At 35.6% G+C, this 22,585-nt stretch overlaps 1 protein-coding gene across 1 annotated transcript in view; it reads left to right on the top strand.

Annotated features, from left to right (window-relative positions):
* Window positions 1–2,537: 2,537 nt before the first annotated feature.
* Dys (Dystrophin) overlaps window positions 2,538–22,585 on the top strand; it is a 1,830,839-nt gene continuing 1,810,791 nt past the window's right edge. The window contains exon 1 of the mRNA XM_081729421.1: window positions 2,538–2,595. Coding sequence (XP_081585547.1) covers window positions 2,553–2,595 — 43 coding nt within the window. The 5' untranslated portion in view covers window positions 2,538–2,552. The remainder of the gene's footprint in view (window positions 2,596–22,585) is intronic.

The following is a 22,585-nucleotide window of genomic DNA, read 5'->3' as shown; positions in this document are numbered from 1 at the left end:
TAAGCATAAAAACACATTGCATCTTCTGTACAATTCAGGATAATTTTAACGTTTGAAATCATGAAAAATATTTTAGATTATGCAATATTCACATACATATATGTGCTTCAGCTAGTGCGCTAGGTAGTCGAATTTATCCTGCTTGATATATAGGTAGAAATATGAACTATCAAAATTGCCAAGAATGTTGTAAGAGGAGGTAAGTTGTTTTAGAGGTAATGAATGGTGCTCCAGAATTTGCTATAGTTCTTACAGTGAAGAGTATTTAATTGTTGACAGAAGGTTTAAAATTTCTCTTTCTTCAATTTAATTATGTCAAATTTGATTTCCTTTCGAAGATTGTTGATTGTAGTCTTCAGAAATGGTGACCTGGTTTCATGATGTAAACGTTGAAGTCATCTCTTATGGTTGATTCTAGTGAAGATGTTCCTGGAAAGTCTTTCAATGTTGGGATGTGTATATAACCGTGTTTGGGATAAAGAGTTTGTTAGTCTTATGTATGGTCTTAGTAACCAGGTTAATGCTTTCTTTGATGGATGCCGGCGATTGGTTGATTTTCAATCCAGTGAAATGATATTGAATATGTCGAGTTCCCAATTAGTATCTTTAAAATTCTTGATTAGTCGAGGTTCAAGATCATTAGTGCGAATCTGAAGCGAGATGATAACTCCCAAATGCTCTTCTGTGGTAGAGGTGGTAGGTTGATGTTTCAAACTTCTTTGTTGCAGAAAATTTCGTCAGGCTTGTTAATCTGTTAATCTAAGGGAGTCGATAATTAAGGCACGTGAATGATGATGGAAGAATTAGTGTAATGTAGGGAGAAATGTGAGTATCCCGAGAAAACCCACGGATACCATGTTGTGCACCACAAACTTACTTAGCCGGGGATCGAACCAGGACTCCACACACCAAAGGTAAGCACTCTACCACTGAGCCATAGTGCCCTCTATACTACTTCAAGTTTGAGTATTAAATTTGCATAGTTTGAAAGTCTACCATAGTTTCGCACTACGAAACGAAATTCACTTGTTTTCACTTCGACCACTGTCCAATGATCCAGTGAAAAAGGTACTGATATACAAAATTATTTTCGTAACTTATCTTTAGTAAGAATTTATAGAATTCATAGACTACTTCAGTAGCTTATTCAGCGCTTACTGTCTACTGGCATTTGTTCATAACCACAACAGGGACCTCATTCGCAAAATTTGCGTATCGTAACTCAACAAGCTATTATAACTTGTATGCTGATAGACAAAACAGTAATACACAAGGATGGTGTGAGGTAAATTTCCTCTTTCCCGGAGCTATGGAATCCCCTTGGAGGGGAAGGGCATTTCTTCTATCATGTTCAATGTGGATTATCAGTAATTTTACAGTACTTTATACCACCCGTATATTGAAATCACCCTCGTGGAAGAACTTCTGAAATTATAGCTGGGAATATTGGAGACTCAACATAATTTGGAAGGAACTTGAGTTCACCTTACATTCTTGATTCTTCCTTTTTTGAATATAAATAATTGAAACACTGAAAGTTTAAGGAGATGAGCCCCAATCCTGGCTCCCCGTTCCTACAGACCTGAGATAGGCCTAACTAATTTTGGTAATATAGTTGAAAAGAAAAATATAATAATATCAACCTTTTACTTCTGCAACTATAATTATATAAAATCAAAAGTATTCGCTTTAATCAACCATTCCAATACATAAAGCAACACATACGTGCACACTGTACATGAAACAATGTTGTTAAGTGCATGAGTAATTTTGTTCGTGTGAATATTCCTCTATTGTCTGCCTCATGAAGTACATTAACTTAGTGGGAAACTTGTGTTATCATTTAATATTGTGTGGGAATCATACAGTATGGTTGAAAGAGAAGGAATAATTACCAAAAATGGTAATTTGATTTAAAGATGAACAAAGAAGACAGTAAAATGGTTTAGCCGGATTCAAGTTAAATAATATCAAAAGAAATTAACAGGCGCACAGTAAGTATATGAGGAACAAACTAATAAAAAACTGGTGATCTTTTCCAATTGTCTGCGTCGTCATTTCCGCTATAAGCAATGCAACTTCATCTCCCCCCTTGTTCTGAAGCGCGGTGGGTGGGTGTGCTAGGGGGACTGGGGGAGAAGAAAGGAGTAAAAGTCAGGTGTGCACTGATGCGTTGAGCAAGTTTTTACAGGTTATTTTCCCCTCCTCTTCTTACTATTCGTATTGCATGCAGAACATGGGACGGGTGTATCACTTAGTATGAGTGAATGTGTCAGTGTGAATAAAGTGGTAATTCCTCTGCGCAATGGTTTCAGGTGCTTTTTTTCAAAGTATTTTGGTTGAAGTGTGTATGAAAATGCTCCACGTGCAACTGTTGTCTTTGTGTTTGTGCAACTGTGTATTCGTCGATGATTATTTTTAGTTTTGTGTGCGTGTGTCTTCTTCTTCTTTTAAATCTTTGTTAAGTGATTTTTTTTTCAATGACGTTTTGGTGTACAAAGAAGAAAAGTTGAATTTCAAGCTCCTTTTTTTTTCTTTTCCTCTGCAAGAACATGGCTGGAAGTTACTTCACTCTGAATATTGGAAAACTAAAATGTAAATATTGCCTTTATATATTATATTTCTGTTTTTCTATATAAGTAAGGTTTAAACTTTGTATCAATGTTTACAGATACCCCAATGCAAGTTCCACGGGCATTCTGCTTATCACCAACGTTATTTTATACAGTACGCGTATAACGAGACACAGGGGCAGATCCAGGACGGACTTCTGGGAGAGGAGCAGTACTGTTACTTAGAGCTACTTTTAAGAGCTCCAAACTCTGGGATGGGTTTTATATATTTAAAATAAGAAAGTTTCCTCTTCTTGGCGGGGGTCGATCGCCCCCTCCCTGGATCCGCCCTTGACGAGAAGAAATATGAAGTAGGATCTATGTTGGAAAGACGGTATTTTGATAGAAAGTCTAGGTGTATAAGATTGGCTCTTGTTGCGTAATCGCTAACGCTCTCGCCTTCGGTGCGAGCGGTCCCGGGTTCGATTCCTGGTGGGGGCACTCGGTCGAAAAAAATGTTGGAAGCTTTTTCAGGCCAGACATCCTGAATGAGATTTTCCTGGGTTTTCCTCATTCCCACCAGGCAAATACCGGCATGGTACCTAATATATAGGCCCCAGGCGGCTTTCTTCCTTTCCTAATCCTTTCTTTCTTCCCTTTCCCCGGGTAGTGTGATCGCCGAAGGACGTCATCCCTCATATGTGACGGGCTAACATGGCCATAGATGCCGAAAGCTCAGAAATCTAAATCCTTACTCCTAAATCTTGTTGCGTAATCTGAACAGAAAATTAATACAATATTAAAAACAAAAATGATTGACGATATTAGAGAAACCAATTAGGAAATATGCTGGGAATGAACCAAATTATAGAAGAGAAATAACAATATTGAATGTAATTAAAAAGCGTAAAAGAAACTAATTGAGAGATTGTCTGAGAAAGATCCTATAGTAAGAGTAAACGTGAATTTCAGTTGCGGTGGAAGCGAAAAGAGGGAGGGGATGAAAATTGCTAATTCATAGACAATATATAGAGTTTTCAAGATCTTAGAATAGAACACACATTATAATATTTGATTGTTCGAAATTCTTTACTGATCGGTACTATAAATAAATTTGTCAGTTTCAGTTAATTCTTACCAGCACAACATGATGATACTAGAACAATATGATAGAATCTTAATCTGCAGGAATGTATGTTACGTAAATAGAGACAGAAATATAATTTTGAAATCATTGGAGAAATAACAACTCATCTTCGTCATAGATGTTCTACATGAGTGGTAGGTCGCTTACACAAAGATAATATTCCATGCATCACGGTTCTCACGTAACTAGGGATGGCCACAAAGTTCCGGTTCCGGCGGAACCGGTTCCGCGAGGAACCGGTTCTCGGAGATCCGGTTTTCAGAACCGGTTCTGGAACCGGTTCCGGACCTGGATCCGAAAACCCGGTTCCAGAACCGGATCTTAGGAACCGGTTCCAGACCTGGATCTGAAAATCCGGTTCCAGAACCGGATCTTAAGAACCGGTTCCAGATCTGGATCTGAAAACCCGGTTCCAGACTTGGATCTGAAAGCCCCCAAAGACCCGTAAAGGAAGCACAAAGTTCACCTTCAAAAATAATGCAAAGAGGACCATGCACTTGTGCCTTCCCCGCCCAGACCCGCTTGTGTCCCCCCCCCCCCAAATTTTGGTCCACCAGTGGATGTTTAGCCAAATGAGTTTGCCAGTTTGCCTGTTTAGCCAATGAGTTTGCCAGTTACCCACTTTATTTAGCCAAATGAGACAAGCTGCCGCTCCCGCCGCCTGGGCGCCTGCCTTGTCGCTTCCACCATTTCATCTAGCATACTGTTCACAGCTTGCCAGCAGCTCGCGTTTAGCGTAGGAATGGTAACAAAGTTTCGGTTCCAGACCTGGATCCGAAGAACCGGTTCCAGACCTGGATCCGAAGAACCGGTTCTAGACCTGGACCCGAAGAACCGGTTCTAGACCTGGATCCGAAGAACCGGTTCTAGACCTGGATCCGAAGAACCGGTTCTAGACCTGGATCCGAAGAACCGGTTCTTGACCTGGATCCGAAGAACCGGTTCCAGACCTGGATCCTAAAAACCGGTTCCGGAACCGGATCTTCAAGAACCGGATCCGTTCAGACCCGAAAACCGGTTCCACCAGGAACCGGTTCTGGCCATCTCTACACGTAACCCCTTTGTCATTGCCTACTTTTACAATTAATTATATAGCTCAAAGAATTAAGTTTCTACATCTCCTTTATATGTAGACCCTAATAAACAGGGCCCGGATTTTGTTGACAAGTCAACTTTTCTCTGTTACGCATAAGACAAGGCAAATTCTAATAAAAACGTTATCTATCAATTCTAGGTTCTAAAAATATATTTTTTTAGGGTCAACTTTTGGTCACTTTTTGCCGTTTTGAAGTTTCAGGTCATTTTTTAATATTTTAAGGTTAATTTTAGGTCACTTATGGGTCTTTTTATTCTTTTTCTTCTACATAAGGAAATCTTAAAATGAATACTGTTTACGGATGTGAAAAAGACGAAGTTGAATAATCTCTTTTCTTGCTTCCTGACTATTGGGGTGGAAAAACTACATTCGTAACAAGCTAATGAAAACAGCTGTAGCTGGTTAACGAAAGGTGGGGGTTGGTAGGTGGCCAAACAGATAGTTTTGGGTTATTGACCACAAAGAATGTGATCACGTGAATAACTAAAAATGGATTAGAAGGCGTACAAAGATTTTAAACAGGGTTTTTATCTATTATTCTCATGTAGTCTACACTTGCGAACTTTTATTGTTTAAGAGTGCTTCCTAGTTTCAACTCGGGAGTGAATTGACGGTTTCAGTACGTACAATGTCGTACAATGGACTGATCAACGAACATAAATGATCAATTGACTGCAACTAACTGAAACAAAACTTTTTGAATATGAGTGACAAACGTTAATTAAAATCCAATGGATATTTAAAAAATGTCAATGTTTTACGAAATAAACACTTTAGAAAACAAAAGTTTTAAGGTCAATTTCAAATATATATATAATTTTTGGAATAAACAACTTATTTCATCAGGAAAAAATATTATTATTGAAAAAATTGTTCCAGCATGATAAAAAAAACTATTTATTATTATTAGAATAATCAAATCGTTCCAGGAGGATTTAAAATAGTATCTGTTATTATTGAAATAAACAATTTGTTTCAGCAAGATAAAAAAAATGCCTATTATTATTGGAATGAACAATTTCTTCCAGCAGGATAGAAAAAACTGTCTATTATCATAAGAATAAACAATCTATTTCAGTAGGATAAAAAATATTTCAGCAGGATAAAAATCTATCTATTATTATTGGAATAAATAATTTGTTCCATCAAGATAAAGAACGATCTATTATTATTGGATTAAAGAATTTATTTCAGCAGAATAAAAAGATGTCTAGTATTATTATTGGAATAAACAATTTGTTATTCCAGCAGGATATAAACGATCTACAAAGAATACAAGTTTTAGTGCTATAAAAATTCGATTTCCTCGAAAGCTACGCATAGATATTTATCCACAAGTGTGTTATGTTGTTGAGCTCGATGTGATCTATCGATTGTATCAATCGATATGTCTTATCATTGGACAGTTTTATAGTTCTTATAAACACAAGGAGTAAAGTTTAAGAGTTATTCATAATTTTGGGCTATATCTTATTAACCACACAGTGTACTGTCTTGTTGATAATGTCACGATGAAAAGCTTGATTATAGTGGTCTTAAATGTAGTTTCGTCTTAGTAAATGGCGTGGTTATTATACAGCATCAATTCTTAGGTTTGAGAAAAAATAGTCGTTCTTAATTTTTCGAAAACGACGCATGAGGGTTTACACTTACCCATACAAGTTTGTTTAGCTTAGTGAGACCAATTGTTATATACCTCATGTTTAGAGTTTTTCGTTATACCCGGGTAATGCTATGTATTTCAAAGGTCAAATCTTAGTAACGAAACCGATTTTGATATCCCATCACATATGCTTTTTGATTTATTTTCTTGAGCACAATGATCTCAATAGTCTTCAAACGTTGTAACAACAATTTCGAACATCACTAATTGTTCCTCCCGAATTTTCAGCCCGTTGCATCATAAAAGAGCGACACATCAAAATAAGTGTGATTATCAAAGAATATATTAAATATTATTTTTCTGTCTTGCATCCATGAATGAAATTAGAGTGGTTGTAGTAACTAAGGCCTGTGACAAACCTCTTGGCATTTCAGCTAAACGAATAAAATGCAAGACCTGGTGGACGTTGCCAAGTGGTAAAGGGGTATGGCTATAGCTAAGCAGACAAACTACAGCGCGAAAAGGAGACAAGTGATAGACGTGGATGTGTACAAAATAAACGTGGCAATACCGTTAGCCTCTCAGCAGCATTTAAAGGGATCTTGGAGCACCGCCTTCAAATGCCAAGATGTTTGTCACGCCATTTATATTATGCGGTTAAACATACGCTTAAACACAAGTGTTAATGCTGAATTCTAAGCATGATTACGGATCATGTTCTATTTTGGCTTTTATGTTGCAAGTCAATTGCCACAATACTTTTGAATTGTCAAATTGCCTGCATAGTTTAACGCTGCTGCGGTTCTCAATCGTTATGTTGTGACACATTGGTGTGTCACGCAGCCCCATAGGGTGTGCAAGCGAAATATTTTAGAATTTTAATATCATGAAGAATTTAATAATAATTAGTTAAAATCAACTTTGAGACAGACTATACCAGTCAACGTCTCCAGCGGCAGGAATAATACCCAGTACTACATTCAGTCATAACATTATAAAAACTTATAGGGTTACACTATTATTATTACTATTACTATTATTATTATTAATAATAATAATATCATAAAAGTGTATCGCAATGTTCGGGATGTTCAGTAAAGTCTGTCACCAGTCAAAAAATGTTGAGAACCACTGGTTTAACGCCCGATAGCGCACGTAGCTAAATGTATTAACTTCAAAGTAGGCAAACAACAGCGTAGGTAGCAAGGATGTTATAAAATAGAGGATCTGCCCATACGTATCTTCAACATATGAACTCAATGAAGCCAAAAAAACAACCGAGCATCGTCTGAGCCTGCACCTCTGATTGGCTACTCTCGTTTCCACCATGATTGTTGGCTCGAAACATTGCAATCTTAGTGGCGCGAAGTGGGCAGAGTAGGTGTGGCGAAGCTGTGACGTATGGCTTCACAATTTTGTTGCATGGGCAGATCCTCTATTTCATAACATCCTTGGTAGGTAGCGACATCTATTACAATCAATGTTTATTATTAGGATATTTTCTTACGACTTTAATTTGTATCTTTAGGAACGTTCTGTATACAATAATTCTTTATTAAAATTATAAGCGCAAAATTCTGTATTTATCAGTATCCACAAGAACTCAAAACAATTTTATACTTCCAACAATATTCAGAACTTATGATATAATTTATTTTTCCTATTTGCCACTTCTGTTAGATATGTACTCTTCAAATATTGCCTTCTTTGGTAGTAGGTTTTATTATTTATCCTACTTGATATGCAACTGTACTTCACAGTAAAATCAACCGTGTTACATAAACATTAGGAATCCAATGAAGGAATTAGCTGTTTATAAATTCCACGAGTGTCAGAAGTCGGAAGAACGTGATCTAAATGTTGAATTACTTAACAAGAATATGCTGAGCGTGGGTTTTCTTTTCAAATAAATGACAGCTCGTCTGATGTTTACATAAGAAAATTTGAAAAGAAATTCAGCAGTGGTGTACGCAAGAGATATCTGGGTGTTAACCCCTATTCTTGGGCAAGGTATTACGCCAAAAAAAAAAAAAAAAAAAAAAAAAAAAAAAAATTACCGCATCAAAATATGTATGCAAACATCCGTAATGATAGAATCTTGGGAGCTTCCATCTTCCTTCCTTAACGAAAATACAGGGTGGCCCAAAAGTAGGTATACAATTCTGCACTGATTAAGTATAACATTCTAGCTTATAGGTTTATTTGCTTCGGCTGTTCCGAGCTTAAGATATAAGTGAAAAACCTTAAGAACAAATAATAAAGAAACTAAGTCTACCTGATGGATAACAATAAGAAATGATATAAAAAGTAATGAGTTGATCAATACGGGACTGTATACCTACTTTTGGGCCATCCTGTATTTGCTCTACTGTCGTGGAGAATTACAAAATAATATAAGTCTCAGTACAAAAGTTTAAGTGTAGTTTTCAGGAAATTCAAGAAAATGTTTATTATTATTATTATTATTATTATTATTATTATTATTATTATTATTATTATTATTATTATTATTATTATTATTATTATTATGCAAACTTAAAAATTGATGCTGTAGAACAAGCGCCCCCAGAATTGTATTCGTCCGATAAGAGCTGCTGAGCGAATTTGCTCAGGCAACCTGCCAAAGTTGACGAAAGAAGCATTGTCATATCAGTGTTTCCAGGTTAATACTTGTGACACCATATCGAGTAGTACAACTGGAACGGGCGCATAAGGCAAAACTATTACTATTATATTCGGAACTATGGATTTTAAATCTCTTCTGATAATTGAAGTATAAGTAGTAACATTGTAATACTTTACACAGTTTTCGCATTGTTTTCTTTAGATTTTGAAAGGAATTTTTGTTAAAACTCTCAAAGAATTTACTTTAAAAATTTCTCAGATGTGAAGTAAATAGTGTGCGTATTTTTTGTTTTCATCGCTTGATAGAAAGCCGAGTGGAAAGCCACCCTCTGTGACGCAACTAATGGGTGGACGGAAGTCACGCGTTCAATATCACAAACTCTGTACGTGTTGAGAAAATAAGCCAAGTCGGGAGACAGAATATTGTTTTTAAAAAATATTGTATGAAAATACAACATGGAGAATACACAATTAAGAGTGATTATCCTTTACGAGCTCAAATTAGGATATTCTCCACATATAGCCACGAAAAACATCAATAATGCGTTTGGGCCACGAGTGGTGCATAAACGCACTGTGCCATACTCCATTGGTTTCTGACGGTTTTTCTCTTAATCAACATTGAAAAATAAATCCAGCAGCCACTGACTAACAGCGTGTTCTGATTCTGCTAAGCTCCTCAGGAACACTATGTAAGTGAACCATGCTAGAAGTGTTTCTACACTTGAAGACTATATCACTGTCATTCTGTGGCTCTGCATAATTAATTAAGTGAAAAGAAAAATTGGACTCATGGGTGCCAAATCAGAACGTATGGAATAACCAAAAGGCTTTCCTGCGACAATAGTAAACGATCAGGGCAGTGGCTGATTCATGATCATCGTCCAGAACGATTTCCAAAACCACCTCTTCATCCATAGAAGGTGATATTGCTGGTATTGTGATCTGTGGCGAGGGTGATATATCATTTCTTTCTCCGTCCAGGGAAAATCATCACTGCGAATCATTACAGTGTTGAACCCCATGAAGTGCACCGCAAACTTATTTGCTGGTATAGAGCAATGGTCAACAGACATGATGTCCTCTGTCCTTCGAAGGGAAACCATCACTTCGGAGCATTACAGTGTTCAAACTACTCATGAAGTGCACAGCAAACTTGTCTGTTGGCATAGAGCAATAGTCAACAGACATTATGTTCCCCGTCCGCCGAGGAGAAACCATTACTGCGAATCATTACAATATTGAACGCCATGAAATAGACTGAAAACTTGTCTGCAGACATAAACCAATGGTCAACAGACATGATGTCCTCTGTCAATGTAGGGGAAATCATCACTACGGATTATTACAGCGTTCAACCCATAAAATGCACTTCAAACTTGTCTGCTGGCATGGAGCAATAGTCAACAGACATGATGTTTTCTGTCTGTCGAAAGGAAACCATCATTGGGGATCATTACATTGTTGAACTCCATGAAATGCACCGCAAACTTATTTGCTGGCATGGAGCAATGGTAAAGAGACATGATGTCTTCATGTTGCACGCCCACATGTCACTCAGGGACGGTGCCGATTCTCCATGATTTGCAGTCTTTAAAAAAAAAAAAAAAAAAAAAAAAAAAAACTTCTTAAGCCACCGTATTCTTCTCATGTCTCTCCCACCGATTTTCACTTTCTGCAATGCGAAATTTCATCACTTTGTCAGCCTGATGATTAGGCGATGTAACATGCGATTGAGTCATGAAATCCAAGCATTGACTGAACGATGAAAAAAGTGTTTGACTATCCCCGGAGACTAGGTTGACGACTTCAAACATTACATCCATGAAATTCCTTTTTCCCCCTCTTTGAAAGTGACAGACATCAGGCAGTCACTTTATCAAATCTCATTTCATCAAGTGCATTACTGGCTCTTTGACAGACATCAGGCAAGCACTTTATCAAGTCTCTACAAAGTACAGTTCTGGATCTTTGACAGACATAAAGCAGTCACTTTATCAAATCTCTGCAAAGTACATTACTTTCTCTAAAACTGTTAACTCAATGCTGTAAAGAAACATTTAACTGCAATTGAAGTCCCTCCAGATTTGCTGCACGGACTTCGTACAGAATATGATGCTAATTGGGATTTTTTAAATATATATAAATCTTTAATGCCCAGTTTTTATATCCTGTACGACAAAGAGGATGAATAATAAATGCAAGCCAATGCTAATGGAAGAATTTCTATGAGGAAGTAGGAGGAAATATCAGAAGTACGAGAAAACTATCCTGTCTATCACAAACTCAGATAGTCTGAGGTGGAATTTCGGTTCTTTGAACCCGCGTTCAATGTATCAATAAGCTACCACACTCTCCTTGCTGAGCAGAAATTGAGGCTTTACCAGTGATCCAACGTAATCCAAAATTACATTTTAACTAGCATAATTACAAACGATATATATATATTTTTTTAAAAAATCTTCAGAGTTGGTGTGAGTAACCCGACAAAAATGTATGATTGATGATGCATGTTTTGAATTGATGTCATGCAACAAAGCATACAAATACTAAATAAACAAACCGAAGCAAAGATCTTGTCAGAGAGGTTATTGATTCCGTGATATACGGAACAGATACTGGTATTATGAACGTTATAATTACCAATCTTAAACTCAGGGCACGTGCTTCATGTTTTAAAATTCCATCCATAACTGTAGAGAGTGCATTCTGTTGCTAGTACGTGATCGCTCTTTCTAAGCGACAATCATAATGCATTCCAATGTGCGTCGTTTCTGTATTAGAGTGCGTTGAGCGCAAAAATTCCAAATGAAAATATTGAATCTAAAATAAATAAAAGAAATAAAAAATAAGTGGCTTATACTTGATATCGTACAGTAGCTACAATAAAAATATAAATAGGTTATCTGGTCTATTTATTCTAAATCTGTATTTTACTACATGATCAATGTTCGTTAAATCAGTGGTGTTCTACAAGCTATCATAAACTTTCATTACAATCTAAAATCCTCATATATAACATTTGAAATATCTTCTTTACAATCTTGTGGGTCCAATACATATGTCATTTTCTTCTTCTAAGTTAAAGGCTTACTGTATGCAACATGGTATGAAATTAATTTATGCGCCGTCATATCATTCTCAAAGTAATGGGGCAGCTGAGAGAGCATTGCAATCTGTTAAGAAACTTTGGAGAATAAAATTTCTTCAATCGAACGGTCTTGTGAATAAAAGTACTGTATGTTTATGAGTTGGTTAAACCAAATTGTGTTTTCTGGCACACAAAGTCCAAACTGGCGATTAAATTACCGGCTGAAATACTGTTATCGTTTAAACCACATACTTGGTGTGTGATATTTAAAAATCTGAATAATGAGAAGAATAAATGTTCAGAATATATAGCAGAGACAGTTTGGGTGAGAAATCATCAGTCGGCAGTGTCCAAATTTATAAAAGGCTTATTGGAAAAGCAATTAGGTCAGAACATATATCAAGTATTGGTGAATAGAACAAGACATGTATATATCATGAACACTAAATCCGGAAATGTGAGGAGGAAAGAGGTTCGATTGGCGCAGAAGTCCTATTTTACAGACTTGAACTCAATACATAAATACGCATGCACGTAAATTTATGAATGAATAGGCTTGTGTTTATAATCAGGATTAGGAATATATAAAGATTTCGCCTAAATATATATGCAACCCGTAACTCTTAACTGTTTTGAGTTTTACATATTAGTGTTACGCGAAACACACACATTTTATGAATGAATGGGATATGGATAGATCACCGTTAAAGTCACCGTTACCCATTACGGATTAACTTCATTAAAGAACGAAGCCGAGATATTCTCTCCCTTTATCTACTGGAAACAAACATAATTTAAAGATTAGCTTTCGTGTGGAGTAACGAACGAAGAGATTAACATTACAATCTTATAATGCCCACTAGACTGATTAAAAAAAAAAGAAAGAAAAAACTTGAGATAAAATTTACATCTAATATAAATAAAATAAAGAGATTGTTCATGTGTTTGTCTGTCTGTGTGCGGCCTGGGGACCAGACGAGTGGACCGAGAGTTACGAAATTTGGGTCACGGGTACCTTGGTCTAGGCTTCAGACCAAGACGAAGCGTTTTTTTGTTTTTCAAAATTCGAACCAGGGAGTTTCATGGGCTGGGAGTTTACCAGGACATGTAGAAGTAGTAGAAAATGACCGATATTAGTATTAAATTCATAGTTTTCGTGGTCGCTGAGATTAATGATGAAACTCTGATCGTATTATCTTTCAAATTCACCCCATTCAGCTGCGGGCCGGGGTCACTGGGGGATACTAAGACATGTAAAAGTAATCCAAAATGGCCGATATTAGTGTCAAATCCATAGTTTTTGCGGTCGCTGAGATCAATGGTGACACTTCCATTAGCGATGACTTTCAACTTCAGCCACCATTGTATGCGAGCCGTGGGTCACTGGGGGCGGGGACAGAGACATGTAAAAATAATCCAAAATGACCGATATTAGTGTCAAATCCATTAGTGAAATAAGTGTTTATTCTTTTGTTGTTCAATTTGTTTACATAGATACATTTTATCTGACCAGTGCGAAGTAGGGGCATAACAGCTAGTATTATATATATAAAAAGGCGATCTTATGGAGTAAGTATAATAAAATTTTTTGTTACGACAGAACATACAAACATACAGTGAACGTGAAATATCAGTGTTTGCTGCAGCACTCATCTATTATGCATGGGATCCTTGGTTCGATCCCAGTTTGAGGCAAATAGGCTTGGTGTGAATAAACACTGTGTGCTTAAGTTTTCTCAGGGTTCTTCCCTTTCCTCCCATTTTCTTATTTTTTGCTATATTGCGTTCATTATCATCATCGTGTCCCTTAACATCATAACGTGAGACATTTAAAAAAAAATGAAATATAGATATCTTTGCGTTAATTACTTTTGCCATGCTTTCAAAATGTTAACTCCTTCTACCAGTAAAAGTAATTTGAACTGTAATATTGAAACTGCCAAAACGTTATATTTACTTTCTAACTTAAGAATCCACTAAACCAAAATAAAGGTTCAGTTTAGAATAATGTTCAAGATTTATTAATCAACAAGTAGATTAAACAAGTTATGTCCCTGATGAAATAAGAGGTATTCTTTTATTTAAGATTTTTTTTTAAATTTCTTTTATTTAATAGCTTTTCTTCAGCAAATTCCGTTCAATACTTCTTTATGAGCTTTATTAATTATATTTCAGTTGCCAAACATGCCCTACTTCTGATGAAATTAGCAAAACTGCTAAATATTTATAAAACGAACCTTAAACATAACTATCTTCTATCTGCAATCATTATCAACTAATTAATCTCAGCCTCAGACGTTTTCCAAATCAAGAGTTCACACGTCTTTTTCTTTTCATGGCAATGTTTACATTAGAACATATAGAAATGTAAACATACACAAGACCAGGCCCGCAACCACAGGGAAGCTAGGGGGGCCTGTCCCCCAACTTTTCGTGGTCTCTCCAAACCTTAACACAAAATGCTATTATTAACACAAAAAACACAATGTAGCTATTGATAAGAGAATGTTTAATGACTTGCACCCCCTCGAACATATCCATGGCCCCCCTAAACCTCTGTGGCTGGTTGCAGGGCTGCACAAGACTATGAATATAATCTGCCTGTTTGCAATAATCATCGAATTTTTTGGTTAAATAATTTTGAAAATATTTATTCCAATTAAAGAAATCGAATATTTAGAATATGAAAATACTAAGATGATATAAATTCACATAATTAAAAAAAAACTTTCCGAAATATATGTATTTGAATGAGTAACAAAATTGATCATTAGTATCACTACACCTACCTACAGTACATACAAGCTAGTCAAATCAAAACCTGACTTAACTAATTGAAATAAACGGAAAATTGGAAAGATTGAATTCACGAAATTCGCAACAAATTATGACGATATTATTAAAAAAAATTAACACCGTAGGAAAAATCGAAAAATGAGAATCTTACATATACAGTAAAAGAAAAAATGCACGGTGGCTCAGTGGTAGAGCGCTTATTTCTGGTGTGTGGGGTCCCTGGTTTGATCCCGGCCAAATAAGTTTGTGGCGGACAACATCGTGATAGTGGGATTTCTCGGGGTACTCCCGTTTCCCCCCATATTCTCATTCCACTAATTCTTCCATCATTCACTTTTCTTAATCATCCGTCTTTCTTAGCCGAAAGAGCATAATCATGGGATGTTAAATTGAAATATCTCAATTCATTTCTATGTATAAAGGACGTCTGGCATTCTAGGTGAGAATTGAAAAGAAGGAAGTTTCTCAACTCACTGGACGAAAGAACTGTGGTTATTATTATCATTATTATCGCGAGAAACTTTTGGTTGCCCATTTTAATGTCAAAATTCGAAATTTTATTGAACAGTATAGTTTAATATTGAAGTACAGAAAATGTTTTTTAAAAAAATCAATATTAACTAACTACGGCAAAGCGCTAAAATGTAGAAAAAATAAAAGTTCTTAAAACCAGAAAATAATAGCAATAAAGCGCTTAAAAGCAAAAAAAGAAAAATCGTAACTTACTTATTTTTTTTTTTTTTTTAAAGTCTGTGCTAAGCCAAATAAATTAATACCTAATATAAAATTAGTTCCGATGCTAATTAATTTTATGAGGCTTTGTAAGTTTCTGGTATTCGTGAGAACGAACGTCAAACTGGCACTCCACGGTTTATATCAAAAATTTCTACACTAGGACAGGTCTTCCCTGGTTGTGAGTTTTATTTCATTGGCATTTATGACTCAAAAACTCTGACGCTTCATACTTCGGGTTGCGCGACATTATGGACATCCTGTAGCTCCGAAGACTATCGTTAGATCTTTATGAAATTTACATGAGACTACAAAGAAATAATGCTTTTTCAAACAAAAATAAATAAATAAATAAAAAAAATCGGTGCACCGATGTCGAAGTTATGCGTGAATATAGACACAACAAACAAACACTCACATGTATACACTAGCAGAATACCGCTCTTCGCACGGGGAGAAAACGTTTCATTTTGGACATAAAGAACTGAATTTGGATTTAAACGGCATCAGAAGTGTTACTATTCGTCTCAGCGACCCCGAACACTATGGATTCGACATTAATATCGATCATTTTTAAATATCTGCCCCCCTCCCCTTTTCCTAAGTTGCACCGTAAAATGATAAAAGCCATCCCAGGCCCAAACTTCATCTATGTAGCAAATTTGATCGAGATTTTTCTCATGGTTCAAGAGTTATTAAGTTTTATTTATTTTTATAAATCTCTCCCTCTCATCCCCTTCTCTACGTTGTGCCGTCAAAGTGAAATGATAAAAACCATTCCATATATATATATATATATATATATATATATATATATATATATATATATATATATATATATATATATATATATATATCGATTTTTTGAAGTCAGTTATAAACTATACTGGGACTTGTCATAGATCACTGGGCCTATATTTACATTAAAGTGACACAGATATTCGCACAGGACAGTGGATATTCTTCCATAAAAAACAATTTTTACATTGTGAGGAACCTATTTTCTTTACAGAGAACCCTACTTACTCAACTCACTGCGAATAACGAGTTGAAATGTTACCTGCACTTAGTGATGCGAAACTAAGCCACAACATGATTGCCAGTGTGTGACCAGGATGTGAAAAAGTGGCATATGAAAGAGCAGAAAAAAAAAGGACTTTAGCCTTGACCCTGACCTATCAACTCCAAAATAAACGATAGTCTTAGAAGAGATATATTATAGAAATTATGTATTCTGTTGATTTTGGTAGAACATGGAGAAAATGAAATCAATGTTACCAGCAGAAGTAAAGCTAGTAATGTGAAATACAGTTTATATTTACACTATATTGTCAACGAATAACATACATTTTACCGACATTTTCTCAATTTTCTCGAAAACTATACATGCGAATGTATAGTCAACCAAGCCATTTTATTCAGCTCTATCTTATACAGGGTGTTTCAAAACAACACCGACAGCGTTTGGAAGGTGATTCCTGACACCAAGATAAGACAAAAAGTATAGATCAACCTGGGTGCACAAATGCTTCCTTTCGGAGTTATAGGCTGCCAAAAATATGAAAATATGAACTTTATAGGTTCATAGCTCCAGAAGACGGAATTTACCGTAGTCGGGTCAAGACTTCACTGAGGAACTAATACGTGAACTATCCAAAAATACATGTTTCAAATTCCTAATGTACTCACACAACAGTTTATATGGAAGGAGTTTGGCTTTAGGCATATAATTTGAAGTACTCACCAACTAACTCTACAAAAATTGTTGCGGATGTACCGCAGGATTCTGAAACTTGGAAATTTGGATAGAGATGCAAGGGCTCGAAAAAAACCCGGCTTTTTTGGAAAAAACTCGGTTTTTTCTGCTTCGCTTTTTTGCTTGGGAAATTTTGGTCTTTTTTCAAAATTCTGCTTTAAATTGATAAACGAGATTTTGTTTCGCTTCTCAATAACACAAAACAGTAGCGTACCCAGGAATTTATTTCGGGGGGGGTTCAAACTAAATATGAAGCTATTTTATATTAAAATTGCTAAAATTGCCCCTAAAATTAGGCTAAATTTTTAAAAAGTCGAAATTTCGGGGGGGGGGGTCCGGACCCCCGTGTCCCCCCCTTCCGTACGTCCCTGACACAAAAAGTCATTTAATTAGTTGTTGATGTCGATAATAATATAAAACCTCGAAAATAAACCATGAATTTCGAAAAGATATTTCAAACAGTTTTACTTCTCAACATATTTACATTATGAATTCCGAAGGATTAACCAATGTATATAATAAGATTTTTTTTAACCTCCTACATACAAAAGTCAGCAGGGTTGGCAAGAACCGTGGTTATTTTTGAAAATGGCAAAACCCCGTTTTTTGGGGGGAGTTTAAACTAGTTACTTTTAGTTTAAACCAGGCTTTTTTGGGTTTAGATATTTTGCTTTATTTATTTATATTACATATTGACAGAAATAAGTTCGTTTCGCCTTGGTGTTATTGTGCAACAAGGAGGCTGTGCTGGAAGAGGTCACATAAGCTTAAATAAGTCCGGTCAGTAAATTTCTTAAATTGGGAAACTCCCGCCCTAGCCATCGGGAAAATCCCGTCATTACTCTAAATTAAAACAATGACGGAAAAATTATATTATTGCTTTGCATGTAAAATTTAAAGGTCATCATAATCAGTACGCTAAAACTGAGGTATTAAATTACAAATTTAGTGCGTACATATCATTGAAAGTGCAATCTACGCTAATGTTGGAAGCTATGTAGGCAATCGATAAATTTTGCCAATTTCTATCAATATATTTAAGTAACCTTGGCTTCTTTATAAAACAACAGGCTTTCAGGCATGCAGAAATATACAATTTGGTTTCGTTTCGTATGTTCAGGCTTAACATCCTTACGTAATACCGAGGTTATCAAGAAGAAGACTTTCGCTTAAAGTGACATCCGAACCGCTACTTTGTTTACGCATGAAAAAGGGGTTGTGGTTCGACCGAGAATTGAACATGGGACACCTTGATTAAAAGGTGAAAAGGAAATAAAACTAATGCAGATGGTTTGATGTGGGGAAACATCATCATGAAGTTCACACGATTCGCATTTTTCGTTCTTTTTATTTTTTTGGGTTTAAACCAGTTGTTTATTTAAAAAAAAGAAAAAAACCAGCTGGTGTAAACTAGCCAACCCTAAAAGTAAATACTTATTTTTAAAAATTACACAAATAACTAGCAAAATTCTATGTAGTATTTTTCAAAATATTCCATACCCTCTTTTTGGAACAAAATAAAATTAAAACAAAACATAAGAAAAAGATTTATATGATACACTTAAAGGCTTCACATCTAGAGCTTTTGGTTTTGTATATTCTTGAAATTCTACGGTTTTATATAACCACCATCACGGTTTACTCAGTCCTCAAGTTTTCTGAATTTTTAACAAGAGGGATTCAACATATGAAGGGTGTGAGGCAAGAACATGGTAACCCACTATTTTACTATTTTAAGAAATTAGAGATTTTCTGCTGCACAATACATTTTGAAAGTCGGAAAGCTGATTTTTCACATAAGACTATACATGAAGGACTAAACGAAGCGATATGCGTTGCTGTCTATCTGCTGCATAACTCAGCAATTGAAATTTTGTTGGTTACCATGTTCTTGGCTCACATTCTTCATATCATTACGGAACTCTCCCTCACCACCACCACCACCACCACAAAAAAAAAAAAAAAAAAAAAAAAGGCCTACGGAATATATTTAAGTTAAGATAAATACAACTGCACAACAAACATGACTGAGTGGAGCTTTTGGGCTTCTATCGGGAAGTCCGGATATCAACTCAGCATTCGACCATTCTGACAAAGCTTTTCTTCATTCCATCTGTGAAGTAGAAATAGTGCATGTACTGTGAGTTGGCCGACTTCCTTTCTTATTGTTTTTAAATCGTCATTATTACTAATTACCAGCAGTGACGGTTTTGCGAAGGTTAGGGGGGCGGTCTTTCGGACTGAAGCCTGTTTCCCAAAATTACTTAATGTCTAAAACAAACGAAATATCTATTAGTCATGCCTTTACTCATAAACTTTAAGCTGCCGTCAAATAAAAATTACGAATGTTTAGAAAAACTAAACATTAGTAAGAAAAAAACTCCCAAAATACTTTTCTAAATCCGCCACTGATTCTCAGTATAAAGTGATCTTCAATGAGGTTGTATCCGGAAGATTATCGCTAAATATATAAACGAAACGAAATATTAGTTATGCCTGTACTCATAAACTTCAAGCTCCTCCCAAATAAAATTAGGACATTTTAGAAAACGAAACAATCAGAGAATTCCCCCCCCCCAAAGTACTTTTCTAAATCCGCTACTGATTATTTGTATAAATTAGTATTCAAGGTTGTATCCGGAAAATTATTGCTAAATCGTTGCACAGCTACAGTATAACAGAAATGTGGAAGTACGGTTTGACGATTATATTGAAAAACGTACGCATTGACGGATATATAGAAAAACGTAAGCTTAACTTTTGCGCTAGAAGCTAGAGTACTAAGCTCTTAGAAATGAAACACGGATGACAAACTAGAGAAGAAAAAAGATGTCGATAACTCAAAAGTTAAAATAAAGTTAAATAGCCTCTAAAATTGCCCTCAAATACTTCATTCTTCACGTTAGCTTTAATTCGTAAAACATATGCTCCATCCATCTTGCTGGTGAATTTTAGAGCGAAATATGGCATTTAGGTCATGGAATTCTTATCTAACTATAGAATATACTATAAGAAAGCTATTTAGATAGAAAAATCATGAAAATGAAAAAAGCCAAAATTTCCAAAATTCTCGTTTTTTCCCAAAAAAGCCGGCTTTTTATGTGAAAAAAAACATCGATTCAATAAAGCTGGCTTTTTTGCATCTCTATATTTGGATAGGGCACATATCAGTTGTCGGTGTTGTTTTGAAACACCCTGTATATTTATTGATATATGTCATTTTGGACAGCTGATAGTTAAACAGAATTCAGGACAAATATAAGGGCACCAACAAATTTAAGAAAAGTTATTAATCTCGTGCCTATATATTAAAGAAAGTGGATGGAATAAATATGATGAAAACAGATAGGTCTAGTATTTTCAAAATAGGGTGGGATGATTTCTTTGACAATTTGCTTAACACGCAGCCAAAAACATAACGTTCTTGGACAAAGTGAAATGCATACAGCTAAACCATATATTCAAGGGCACCACGGCAGTTCAATGGTAGATCACTTACCTCTGAAGTGTGGGGTCTCTGTTCGTTTGTAAGTTTGTGGTCGACAACATCGTGTTCTTGAGTTTTCTCGAGGTATTCCCTATTCTCCCTCATTCTCATTCCACCAATTCTTCCATAATCACTTACTTGCCTTAATCACCGTCTTCCTTAGTCTAGCGGGCATAATTCTGTAATATTAAACCGAAAGTTTTCATTTCTTTTAAACCGTATTTTCTCAGAGCCTAATCGAACAAGAATAGAAATTGTTATCAAGAAATTACACGTATCAGACTTAGGGATGTAAAATACCTGGGTATTTATTTCAGCGGGTAAATACCCTGGGTAAATACCCGGGTATTTACTCAAAATGGGTATTTTAGTGGGTATTTTATGTTTCAATGAGCAATAAATGGATTTTATCGTTGTCAATGAAAAATATAATCGTCATTTGTATCACCTGCAACAGGAGCACTAAATAACCACCTAATTAATCATTTTTTCTAGTAATTAAAGAATGTATTTGATATTTATTAAGTAATACAGTCGGATTTCCTACCTACTCACTATAATTTTCTTTTTACTTACACTAAATTTCCTTCTATTATCCTTGGCGGAATATAATTATCCATTTTACCCTGTGAATTCTTACCCTTATCTTGGTGTGCCCCTGAGGAGTCCAATCAACTACGCGGTAGAATTTGGTTGTGGATCAAACCAACACGAAAATTTAAAATTTATGACAGAACGTAACGATGACTAAAGAAAGTGAAGTCAGTTGTCACCAAACCAGTCATACACTATTATTAAGTATTCTGTCTGCCAGCAGCTCCTGGTATTAATGACACGGAATTTAAGTTCTTCCTTAGGTTCGCCTCTCATGAAATTTTTTCCATTTTTCTCAATCTGGCTCCTCATCTTTTATTTTACAATACATTCTCCAGTTTTTCAAATCACCGATGAACACACTAACTAAAGTATTTAAGTAACAGCAGGATCTCTATTACTAAAGAAATACGTTTTCTTTTGGTTTACCAAATTTATTAATGTCGAAAAATGAATTATTAATAATTGCTTTCCTATTTTAAAGATCTAAAGTTCACAACAAGATTATTATATTCAACCTCTACCATATTTGGAGTACTATAAAACGACACAAATTTTACCGTCCTACTCAGAATCAACCGTAAGATCAGAGTCGGAATCATCAAATAATTCTTCAATATCAACATCACTATTACTCGCTTCTTCATTTCCTTCGATGTCACTCCTTTCTCTGTATCCTCTTCCAATGTCTCTGGTGTTTTGGTCTTTTCCATGCCAACAGCTGGTGACTTGTTCCTTGATGATTCTGGTCCTGAGTGTTGCATCCGTGAAACTTCAGGCAATCTCTTGTTTAAAAGCTCCCAGTTATAAGAAGGATATGTTAGTTTTCCTGTCCTCTCCAATGATAAACGATTTATTGTTTTACTAAATATAGAGTTCTTTCTGTGGCAGCAGATGTAACCGGAGCACAAAGGATTCGAATGGCGACATCAGCTAATTCAGTGATGTCTCGAAAACCTCTCCACCAAAGTAGTGAGCTCATTTGTTCCATTCCGTCTCACAAAAACTTTCTTGCCAATTTCCTTTCCTGTCCCTATAGTCAGTCAAATGTGATCTCACATGTGTCAGTAAAACAGAATTCAATCCCATTTGTTTTCCAACTTCAC

This window comes from Thermobia domestica, chromosome 1 (assembly GCF_964235325.1).
Source record: "Thermobia domestica chromosome 1, izTheDome1.hap1.1, whole genome shotgun sequence".
Classification (NCBI taxonomy): domain Eukaryota; kingdom Metazoa; phylum Arthropoda; class Insecta; order Zygentoma; family Lepismatidae; genus Thermobia; species Thermobia domestica.
This window is presented reverse-complemented; position numbering and strand designations above follow the sequence as displayed.